The sequence below is a fragment of the Centruroides vittatus genome, unplaced genomic scaffold (genome assembly GCF_030686945.1).
Source record: "Centruroides vittatus isolate TY-2023 unplaced genomic scaffold, ASM3068694v2 contig_1052, whole genome shotgun sequence".
Classification (NCBI taxonomy): Eukaryota; Metazoa; Arthropoda; class Arachnida; order Scorpiones; family Buthidae; genus Centruroides; species Centruroides vittatus.
In genome coordinates this window covers 1,521-14,352 of record NW_027120681.1, presented here as the reverse complement: position 1 = coordinate 14,352, position 12,832 = coordinate 1,521, and the positions used below count along the sequence as shown (strand labels likewise).

Here is a 12,832-nt window from a genome sequence, read left to right as displayed (position 1 = left end):
CAGGGAGGGGAATGTAAGTGGGAAGACATAGTGCGGAAGGTGCTGGACAGATGCCCACCAGATGCAACACACGTATATTACGTAACAGACTGAAAAGGGGCGAAAGCCCGAAACACGTCTCTGTAAAGATTATGGATTAAATAGATGAATTTGCCAAGTGTATAAATTCACCAAGTCGTGACACCAAACAAAACAAGAAAAAAAGACACGGTTTTGACAAAACAAATATCAGAATATTTTCAAGATCTAGATTAAATTAAATTAAATTGACAATATGGAAAAGATAGTTACAACATTGGTAGAATAACTCATGATAAATAATGCTAAAAATGATTTTGTATAATTTGTATTTAATCTCAATAAAGAAAATCTAGAAAAAGAGAGAGAGAAAAAAATGTGTTCAGTAAAAGTTACAGATTACATTTATAATTAGAAAAAGTTAAATCAATCACAAATAAGAAAAGATAAATTGCTTTATATTAGAAATGATAACCAATACTGATCCAATGTCAATACATCAGCTTATCAGAATGTTCCCAACATATCAGAATTGGTTCATTTTACAAACCAATTCTCCAATTTTTTTCTGATATACACCCTTCATATTGTTTTGCACAGCAGACATTTGAATATAGTAATGGACATATCATGCTGTAAAACTAATCCGAGAGAGACAGAGCATCCATTCTACATATGATTTGACACCAACAGCCACATGACATATGGTTGTTTTCATTTTTAGTAGGTGCCAACTTGGAAAAGGGCTTCCGTTATGTGGAAGACCAGATGCATTTTTAGTGATGGACGAGAAACGTGTGGGCAATGCTTGTAGATCTGAAAATACTTCAAGCCAATTGGGAATTTGATAACAAGGTTTTCTCAATCTGACAATTTTTCTATGCTCGTATAAATTTATTTAAGGTGTCAATTAAAAGTGGCTGACAATATTTACAAAGTAAAAAATACACAATAAAACAAAAATGTATAAAGAAAATATAGAAGATACAAAAATGTCTTCACTTTTCCCTTTTCCAATCACCAGGAACTAACAAACAGTCTTACTACTCCAGAGTTGTAGTCTAAAATAAAAGGTCATCTCTGAGAAGGAAGACTGTTTGTTAGTTCCTGGTGGTTGGAAAGGGAGGAAGTAAAGATGTTTTTGTATCTTCTGTATTTTCTTTATATTGTAAATATACCACCTGCCATTTTAAATTAAACTAAAATGTCTTTATTATGTATTTTTTCTGTCGTAAATATTGTCAGCCATATTTAATTGAAACTATATTTTTAATTATTGGCTTGTCATCGGTGAACTTTTTAAACTGCTTCGCATATTTTTGCAGAGGCGTAGCCTCTAATAAAAGTTGTCTCCGTAGTGAAAGACTGTTTTTCCTGATGATTGAATATGATAAAAAGTGACTACATTTTAATTTCTTCTACATATTTTTTACTATTATTTAAGGTGTGTTTCAGCTTATTCCTCAACAGGGCCAGAGTCAGACTTAGACAAAGTAGATAATTACAATTGCCTAAGGTCCAATCTGAAAGTAACCTGTAAGTCTTCCAACATGCATGATATAACAAGTAGCTACTGTACTTTCTTTTAGCTATTACTATTAATATATAAATTTAGCTAACTAATTTACCTTTTTGTGATGGTGTAATTAATTGGCTCCATGGCAATAACATCATAATAGAATTTTTTTGATCCATCCACATTGGAGCAGCTTTCTTTATAAATTCATTTTGCCATCTCTCGTCTTCAGCTAGTGCTTTTCTTACTTTTGTACGATGGGCGTAATTGTCTACATAGCAAAAGAAAATTAATTTATTTCAATAATTGCTTCAATATGTTGTCTAATTCTGAAAACAACTATCTCCATCCTGAAATATTTCTTAAGAGAACAAAAGAGAACATTACTTGCATAATTAAGTTAATTTCATGATATTTAGAATGGAATTAATACACCCAGGTTTTGTATCAACATTGTGTTCTTATAGAACATGATGCAGTATGAAATGACGCAAATCAAAATACAATTTTCCAGAAAAAATATTTTAAAACATTGTAAATTATTAAATCTTTAACAGGAAAGCATTAGAAGATTTAATAAAAAGACTGCATATTAAAGGTTTTTAAGGTTTGGTTGTTTGTAAGTGCAGTTAGAGAAGAGTTTAATCATGTTACTTTTAAACTTCTTTTTCATTCATAAAGAGTATTCATAATCTATTGTTTTTCTTGCTATACCAGCTTTCACAGATTTCTTAAATGTCGCAAAGGAATCACTTTTCCCAATTTTGTTTTTGTTAGTACAGGGTTCTATGGCAAAAGCCAACAGTTTATCAGAAAAGTTCCTTGGAGCAACATTCAATTATGAAAATTTGTCAATGGAGGGACCAGAGTTGTTTTGTGATTTAAAAAACGGCAAAAAAATATTCTTCAAAAAAGACAATACCAATCAATAAAGTGGTCCAACAAAGATGAAATAAGGATTGAAAATCATTCCATCAAAATATGTGTTCACAATTTATAGCTTTTGTAGAATGCACTCTTCTAAAAGCAAGAAAAACTTTCCATTAAAAATACCTCTGTAGAACTGTAAATGGTTTCATTGATCAAACTCAAGGTTTTTGAAATTGATTTTAAAGTTTAATGTTGGTTTTTTAAGGATTTTTTCAAATTGTTTCTAATTTGCAGTTTGTAAATTCAATTGCATTAACTCTTTCATTACTCATTTCTTCTATCTATGTCATCTATGTCACTGTGAGGTCCACTCACACTCGACGATGGAGGGAATATGATCAAACTAATGCTTAGATTCGAATGTTATAATTCCTGTTTGACACTTGTGAAGATGAAGAAATTTGGTGCTATATGTCACATTTCTTGTTTGATGTTTAGATAGGGAAAGGAAAGTGATGTTGATATAAAACTTTGCTTGTTACATAATATCTGGTCAGAATTGAAAAAGAAAATACTTTCTTGGAGGAAGGGTAGCTCAGAATCTTGTAGACACAGCTGCATCCTCTCCAAAAGGGAAAAAGAAACACCATTTTCTCTAATTTACAGCCTATTGTTTGCAGAAGTGTAACTGAAACCTTTGGAGAGAGTTGGATCCTTATCAGAATGGATAGGATCTTCATCTCCATGACCCAGTTCAGTTCTTAGCAACAAGACAGGGACCAATTGTTAAGGGAGAAGAGGCAGACTACAACTAATCTGTCTGAATTTTGGGAAGAATTTTATAAAAATCCATATTATCAAGGTCCTTCACATATGGCTTACAAGCCCAAAAGCAGGGCTTAAAGCAGTCATGGCAATAAAAAAAAGTGAGAAAAAAGAGTTCACACTGAAAAAAAGCTAAAAAAGCTAATAGTCTTAAAATTAATGAAAACAGGCATTATTAAAAAAACACACAAACGCACACATATTTTGTATCAATAACATTGCGTATGATATTAGATTGATTATTAAGTGGACTGATAAGATTAAATATGAAAATAGTTAGGCTGAGTTTATACTCCAGAAAAGTGACCAGTAAGACTGCATTAAGCCAGAACAGGCCTGCATTAAGTTTTCATGTGCCCCGTACAGAATTCCCACCATTACACAGCAAAGCAAATGGAATAGTAACATAACTACCAGAATGTGTTTCCATATAACATGCCAAATTTCAAATGCCATTTATTTCAAGGTACATTTTTTGATTTCTTCATAAAAAAAATGTAATTAAAGAAGAAAAAAAACAACTTCTGGCAGAATCAGTGGGTTGCATGTTCATTATATAGCAGGGGTGGGCAAGCAAAAGTTCAGTGGGAGCCGAAATGTAGGTTTTGCAAAATGCATGGGAGCCGCAGTTCTGTACTTTTTTACTCTGTACTGCAGTTCTGTACCTTGATTTTATTATATAATATAAAACAAGTATTGAATTTTTTTAATAAACATATTTTCACAAAATTGCAGAAGAGGTTGGAATCTAAATAGGGTTGTGCCATGATATTTTAACAGAAATATTGAACATACATCAAGTTGCAGCAAAATTTGTGCCTTGAAAAAGGAAAATCTGGAAAAGGAAAATCTGTGGAAATAAAACTGTAAAAATAATAATAAAAGGCAGAAATTAACACTTTCGGCAAGAGCCACATAAAACTCAAAAATGCGACTCCAAGACCGCATGCGGCTCTCAGAGTCGCATTTGTCCATGTCTGTTATATAGCAATACCACTAGTAATGGTGACCCAATCATTTATTTGGTAATTTTATCAATATTTTTTAAATGATTAAAAATAAAATTACAGAATTCATTACTGGTAATACTAGTCTCACAAATCTATTCCCCTGAATACAATAAAACAATTTGTTAGTCATTCGACCCACAACTGACAGAGAAGAGAGTTTATGAAAACAATGTAATTAAACATTTAGCAGTTTGTTGTCCTTCACAGTGGGGAACCGGCAGAGTCTATTACTTTTATGGGAGAAAATATACAAAGCTTTCTACTACCCTGAAGTTGAAAAATAATACAATCCCATGAAATTTAACAAATCTGACATTAATAAGTAAATGATGAAATTATTTACAGAGAGTTGATATTTGATAAGTTTAGTTTTTTGCTCTTATAGAACAAATTACAGAAATTATAAATAAAAATCTCATTTTTTAAAAATTAAAATCATAAAATTTCGCTTACAAAAGATCGAGATGGAACGCACGCTTTTTATTTTTATAATCGCTTTGTTTTATTAGACACAGATATTATTCTTATATAGATTTATTAATTATAATAAACATACATTATGTATAAAATTACATTAAAATAACACTGTAATTAACGTCTGAAATGAAAAAGTAATTGAATCGAGTCTCGCCTCCATATTAATTAACGCGCATTGGTGTAGCCAGAGTTTGTTATGGGGGGCCTAGAGGCTGTAATTTTCTGGGGACCCGCTCTGTGGCTCCATCTGGAAACCCCTCATGCCATGCAACCTCACCTGGGCTTTGCAGGACACCACCATCGGCACCCTGACGGATTCCTGGTCAGCAGTGCTCCGCAACAAAGGCCAGGACCACCTATGCCCTTTCGCCCCCTGGAGGTACAGTTGCACGTCATCTCGCCACGCAGAGACGCTTTTGGCCCGGCTCCTAACCGAGACGGCCCCGTTACGTGCTTTCCTTTACTCATGGCATCTACACGACTCCCTGGGGTGCCCCCATTGTGGCGCAGCGGAAACTACACTTCATTACTGGCTACATTGCCCCAAACACACTATAGCCCACAAGGACCTAGGCAACACGATGACCCTAAACATGTCTCTGGTGCGCACGCTGACACCTGTCTACTGGCCGCCGGCCTCCATCACTCCTAGTCAACACGTAGCGGCGCTGGAGCGCTACATTAGTTTCACTAGCCGTTTCGCTTAGCAACTGGCAACATCGATCGGAGAAAGAGGTGCAAAGGCTATAATCTCCATAGTAAATTGAATAAGAAAAAGAAGAAGAATTTTCTGGGGAGGGGCACCAGGTTAACTGGGGGGGGCGAGCCCACCCATGCCCCTTCCTGGTTACGCCCATGTTAATGCACCACAGTAATTAATTGATCACATTGCATCAAATTAAATAATTTATAAAAATTAAAATAATAAATACGTTTATAAAATAATTGGCTGTATCTGTTCGCAATGATAATGTAAAACACACTGTACTTATAGTTTAGCATTTCCGATATTTAATTTATTTTTGAATTTTAAAATATAAGAAAAACAATTTTTTAAATAAAGTTTTACGCATTTATATCTGCAACTTTAGATAATACAAGGATATAAGAATCCATCAAAAAAGTTAGTTAATAATAATTAAAATTGAGAAAAAATATAAGTTTCTTTCGAGGTAAGGAAACTTGTAAAAAGTCAGGTATGCAATCACGTGACGCCCATCTCCCCACTTTGCGTAACCAAATGGTCGAAGTTGAAATAAAACCCCAGCAGAAGTAAAAACAAACATCGGCGCATGTATAGGACAATAAACTTGAACGGGAGCAAAGATGAGACATGACAGCATGTAATTTATGCTAATTACTTTCTAATATTAAAAAATTAAAATCTTCAATAAATTATAATTAAATTAATTTTTTGACTGAGTTCGACTAGAAGCATATCGAAAAGCTAGATTGAAGTGAAAATAGTGGTTTTTCGACGCTAAATATTTGCAAATTAATTTTTTAATTTGGTGCCGGATTGACTACAGCTGTTCGAATGCGCACGTGCGTGATGAGTTTTATAGTTTCTGTCGAAATGGAAAATAAAGAACACCGTTAGAATACAGAAAACCGTGGTGCATGCCAAATATATAAGCACCCACTTAAAACCAAACTTTTGTCTTTGTCTAAAGATTGTCTCTACAGAAGTTATTAATATTTAGGATATTAGTTTAAAATCTTGTATTTCCTGGCACGAGATTCGCTCGATCTTTAATTTTACAGAGTGCTAGAAAGATACAAGCTTTGAAACGAGTGTCTTACAACGTTTTATTTAATAATAACAGTAGAAATCAAATTTATTATCGTTCAACAATTATTATTTTTGGTTTTTCTACGGTAGTCAAAAACGAGTAATGTCATCATTTAAGCTAAAGAATAGCAGGCGGTTGGGAAGAAGTTTGCTTAGCAACGTACTTCAGAAAGTATTGGGTTCTATACGATTTTCTGTTGCTAAAACATGAGTTTCTACTGTTAGTATTAAATAAAATCTATTTCTTTCTTTTGTCCACTGCACTTAAATAAATACAAATGCTAAAAATAATGCTGTATAAAAATCACTCTTAACGCTGAACTAGAAGTGTACTTATGTCTTAATGCAGCGTGATTATATCGAAGTGCCGCGAAGATCGGTATTTCACAAGGATACAAGCAAGGAGAACCCACGTGCAAATTCCTACAGCATGTGCAGAGTATCAAGCTTTGGGAAGCTCCTCGTTTTGTTAGTTTATATAAATGTAGTACACTACATGTGTATACGACAGTGCCTTATCATGTCGCGCACGGTCCATAAGGCATATGGGAACGTGCTGGTCGCTATTTCGCTCCTGAGCGCATTTACGAAAAAAAAATTTCACATGGGAAGTGAAAAAAGCTAAAAAAGTGAGTTTTTCTCAGAAAAAGCTAAAAAAGAGAGGAGCTATGAAAAAAAGCTAAAAAAGCTAAAAAAGAGAGTCACTTTAAGCCCTGCAAAAGAAATCCAGTTTTTTCTTACAAAAGTGACTGAGCATCTCTATGTGGTCGTATCTCCCACAAGAAGACCTGACAGTATCTGGGGTTGACCATCTCTCAGAGATGGAACAATTTGATTTCCTTGCTCACCTCTATCCCTCACCACAGTGGACTAAAGTTGGAGTTCAGACTTTGTTTTCCTTCCACTTTTGTTTGAAATAATTGTTGGATGACAGCATATTTTGTTACAATAAATACGATTCAAACCAGTAAACAGTGTAAGTCTCAGTGTCTGCCACCACTACTCCCATACAGTTCCATCCTCTTGCGTCATCCTGACAAAAACAACAGCGAGAGACCCTACTCCTTAACGTAACATAGGGGTGGTTTACCAATACGGCATCAGCAATTTTTTTCACATTACTCTTAAAAGTAGATTCTTTAGTTAAATTAACTCTTTCTTGATAAATTTTGCCAATGAATTTGCTAAATAGATTTTGTAGCAGTTATTGCTAAACATACCACAATGATGCAATTGTAGAATTATATGATACAAAAGAAAATTTTGGTTGTTTTGTACCATAACTGTTTATAAAAGTACCATCAAGAAGGAAAAAGTTTTTTATATCAATTTAATAGATGGCACATCTTTGCCATCTATTAAATTGATGGCAAAGATGTGCCATCAAAACTTTGCCATAATACAAACTACAACTTATATAAAAAAAGAAACCTGATTAACACGAGTAGGTCCAGCATCTGTTACGCAAACTGAAATGATATAAAGTAATACTTGGACAAACTTAATTTAGATAATGTAAAACAGTTTGTTTTTAGATGATTGTATCTTTAATACAAAAAACATTTTTAATCATATAAAAAACCAAGCCTGAAATGTAACCCAAAAGATTTTTTTAAATATTTTTGGAGACAATTGATTTTAGTATTAGATAACTTATATATTAGCGAGGTTGAGGTTGAAGTTTTAAATGCGAAAACGTGTACATCAGACGTTCCGCACCGCTTTCCTGTAAGCCTAGAAGTTTGACAATGGCACTTGGAATGTCGAGCATGATTCCACTGACTTTCCAAATGTCATTGTCAAACTTCTACGTTTACAGGAAAGCGGTGCGGAACGTCCGATGTACACGTTTTCGCGCTTAAAAATTCGGCCTCAACCTCGCTATTATCTTTTAAATTTACTAATTTTATTTTCAATTTATCTATATATATATTATTAAACTTACCATATTCCCAAATATGAACCACTTCATTCATACCACCTAATTCTGATGTCCAAAAGCCTGCTAATTTTGAATGGCTCATTCTTAAGTGCATTAATTCTTCAGTCATTTTAACAAAATCTTTAGTATTTTTTGGATAGAGCGTGTAGGTTCTTAATTCATAAATTTTCCCTTGCGGAACAGTAGAATCTTCTTTAATATTTCCATACTTTTGTAAAGGTGGAACGATATTTCCATTACTTAATTTACAAATATTTAAGTTCTGATAGATATTAATGCGAGTTTGCAGAAACTGTTGAAATAAAAAATTTTTTAAATTTGTTTAATAATTTTAATAATAATTAATAAATTTTTTGTTAAATAATTAAATCATATTAAATTAATTTTAATTTTATATTAAAGTGTAAATATGAAACCATAATAATCTTTAAATATTAATTTCCATATGGAAGTTATAGAGTTGTCCATTAATTACATGTATAGTTTTTGACACACTTTTGACATATTCCCTCTTTTTGTACAATGATATACTTTTGGCAAACCTCTTCCTTCCCCTTTAATTGTACAGAATTCATGCCTTGTCTGACATTGAAGAAATGATTTAAAAAAAAACTTCTGCAAATACTTTCTAACTGAAACTGGTAAGTAGATTTATAAGAACAGATTAATACATTCCTAATACAACTAAAAAAGTCCATGTAGGGGAGAATGAGGCAACTTCGGCATGTTAAGAATAAGTTAAATTTTGTGTAATAAATACTGCTGTAAACTGAAATAACAGCGTTGTTTATTGTCTACCAGAATGTAACCTTACCATAGAACTGGTTAAAATCAGTTTGGAAATAAAAATAATCATAATAATAATAACTTTATAAAGAGATAGCGATTGCCGAAGATGCCCCCATACCAGGGGCAACTTCCGCAACAGTAATGGAGCAAGGTAGGGAGGTATATAAATTTGTGTTATTAACAATGTGTACATTGGAATTGACTATTAAAACAAAGAAATACTCTTCTAAAGACCTATTTAATATTATAACAACAAAATACAAGATCAAAGGCATATTTAAGTAAAGAAAATGTAAACAAAAATTAATTATGAAAAAAATCAAACAGATAATAAATGAAAACATTCTAATGTAAGTTAAAAGCAATATAAAGTTAAATGAATTAGTGAACTCAAACAAACAGAAGAAATGAAATATGCTTAACAACAAATTGTTTATGCCCTACACATATCGCAAATAAATTGAACCACTCATTTTCCACATCTGTACAGCAACATGAGTCCACAGTTCACACTTGCAGCAGATAATCCACTTTTTCCGAGTAGTTCCATATTTTAGGTATTCTTGAAACCGTGTTTTCTTATATGTTGAGCATCAAACACAAGACCGTGTTATTTATTAAACACTTGGCACTTTTCCACTTCTATTAGTTGACTATCAACTAATAGTTCCATATTGTTCATTGCAATATATGCAATAAGTATTTTCGTCGTCATTTTTCAGTTTTTTAGGACTTTTCTGCCCTTTTCTTTAGTGAACTTCCAATCCGATTTCTCCAAATCCATTGCCTTTCTGCAAGTAACTGATTTTTTTAACTTTAGCCTTGGCTTCTAGTGTGGCTTTGTATGGGAATCTAGTTATTTCTTCTGCTAGTTGTTAGTTGTGGCCAAATCAAACCATAGCAAAACACGATCAGGAACAAGATCAGCAACACTGCTGAAGATGCCCCAATAGTCACGATTTAGAAACATTAAGTGAAACCCTAAGAATAAGGTACTAAGCCATGATCTGGTCATGTGAATAAGTTGATGTTTTATCCATCTAACAGAAAAAATAACTTTTATTATAGAATTATAACAAAACATGCCAATTCTATATAAATGGAAGCAAAATATTATATGAAATTGAATGAAACAGACAACTTATTTGATATTTCAACTATGCTTGTCGGAGAACAACACAGACACCACACTCAACAAGCCATCATTAAAACTCAATTGTCTAGCCTCTAAAGAGAGTCTCCTTTTATTTTGTTTCAAAGAAAATTTAATTGACAAACTTGCCCCGTATGCCAAAGTTGCCCCGGTCTCCCCTATATAACGAATTGCCATCCCTCCCAATCATATACAATAACGTATTTTTCAAACGCTTCTCTACTCCTTAAACTGTACACATAAGTAACGGACAGAACCATATAAATATAAGTTTATTTTACATACTACAAAACTTCATTGTTCATTCAAAAATACATATAATTAATTTAGAAAACCATACAGTGGAACCTTGCTTAACAAATATAATTCGTTTCAGAATCATACTCGTAATGCGAAACACTCGTTAAGCAAAACAATTTTTCCCATAAAAATTAATGTAAAATACGATAATGCCTTCCACACCGAAAAAAATACTCAAATATTTTATGTATAACGTTTATTCAAAAAAATTGTACGAGTGTAAATCGTGCGAGTTACTAAACTGATCAAGATTGAGAGTAAGACCGTACACGTTGTTGTTCCTGCACACCAAAAACTCATTGACATTTGGTTTGGTTTTCCAAAGTATAAAGATGTCATCAACATATTTTCCATACACACTAATGCTTGGTAAGAATTTGGGCAATACCTTCCCCTCTACCTGCCACACAACCAACTCACACAGGTCCCCTGATAGGGGACTGCTCATGAGTACACCCCATCTTTGTAAGTAAGTGGTGTTGTTAAACTGAAAAACTGAGGTATAGCATGAAATGTGCATGTGAATGTCAATGAGTTTTTGGCGTGCATGAACGACAATGTGTATGGTCTTACCCTAAATCTTGATCAGTTTAGTAACTTGCACGCCCATTTCCTTGATGTTGGCATACGCCTCAGCACTGGAAAAATAGAGACGAGTGTTTACTACAAACTAGACCACATCCCACTATTTATCCCCGCAAATTCATCTGATCCATTTTCTAACAAAATCGCAGCCTTCAGGGCCCTACCAGGTGAACCTACAAACATCACACCAACAGGCACAACACCATGGTAAAGCTTAAACGCATAGAAAAAATAGCTGACGAGCATGGCTAAACTAGAGTAAAGGCTTGGTTTGCAACTTGGCCTACGCCTATGCCAACCATCCTCCCCCACGCAGCATTGCGGGCGCCCGGTCTACAGCAGGTGGCACCCAACAGCCCGTTACAGACAACAGGTGCACTGTCGTCCATTACAGTCAGCATCTGGACTCCCTATACAGGAAGATTGCTAAACATTGTCGCACCAGTATCACGTATAGGAGAACCGGCACGATTTACGAGATGCTGCGCAACACTAAGGACGGGATAAATCTTGGCAGGGCCACTGGGGTTTATTCCGTCCCCATCAGGAACGATAGGTTCAGAAGGGATTTAGTTTACATTTGTGCAATCGTACGTTCACTTCGGAAACAGTCACAAAAGCATCAAGCTGACCTTAAAAACAACAGGCACACCACTGCCCTGGCAACGTACGTTGCCGACCCAAAAATTCGGGCAAACTTCCAGAGCACTAAGTTAATCTGGCAAGCCTTTCAATACGATCACATACGACACCTGGAGGCCTGGGAGATATATAAAGCCAACGTGCAAAGCACCTGCATCTACTTTAAGGACAGGGACTTGATCGCGCATGCATGGAGGTACCTGTTCGAGGAATTCAACGGAGCCAGGCAGAGCGGTGAAACGCAACACATACTATGTTTATTTCTCGGGCGCATCGTTCTGCCGGTCTGGAGGGGGATGACATTTACTTCTCGACCCAAAGAAGACCTTGGTAAAGGCCAAAAACGTTAGTTGGTTCTCTGTCGTATACAACACTGTAAAAGGTTTCTATCTGGGACTTTGCGAATATTATTCTTTAAATAAAGAAATTCACAAAAATTGCAAGTGATTAGTAACCATATAACAGCAAAGTAAGCATAGTAATATAGGTTTAAGCAATTCATCCAATGTTTATAAGATATAAAAAACGAAAATCAATATTATATCATATACATGGATTTAATGAATAATACATATTTAATATAAGGGTAGAATTAAAATTTGCATATATAATATCAACGCAATTAATATTAATATATATGCAATATTTAATATTAATACAACTAAAACTTTAAAAAAATCAAATCACGTGTCAAAATTTGAAACTTTCGATATCGATGATTTAATTAAAACTTTTTTTTATTTATTGTATGCTATTATTTAAATAGCCTAATAACCATTACTATTAAATCAATTTTTAAAAATTATAAATAAATCAAATAGATACGAGGATGAAATTTACGAGTTTAGTAATTCTATTAAACATCGTGTTCCTCTTCTGAACCGAAGATCCGGAGAGGAAACTATACCACGTG

General features: G+C 33.9%; 1 protein-coding gene across 1 annotated transcript in view; it reads right to left on the bottom strand.

Moving 5' to 3' along the window:
• Positions 1 to 12,832, bottom strand: part of LOC136971685 (protein NipSnap homolog 3B-like) — a 27,928-nt gene extending 15,096 nt beyond the window's left edge. The window contains exons 1-3 of the mRNA XM_067266163.1: positions 12,760 to 12,832; positions 8,454 to 8,742; positions 1,647 to 1,805 (exon numbers count right to left, since the gene is read on the bottom strand). Coding sequence (XP_067122264.1) covers positions 1,647 to 1,805; positions 8,454 to 8,742; positions 12,760 to 12,783 — 472 coding nt within the window. The 5' untranslated portion in view covers positions 12,784 to 12,832. The remainder of the gene's footprint in view (positions 1 to 1,646; positions 1,806 to 8,453; positions 8,743 to 12,759) is intronic.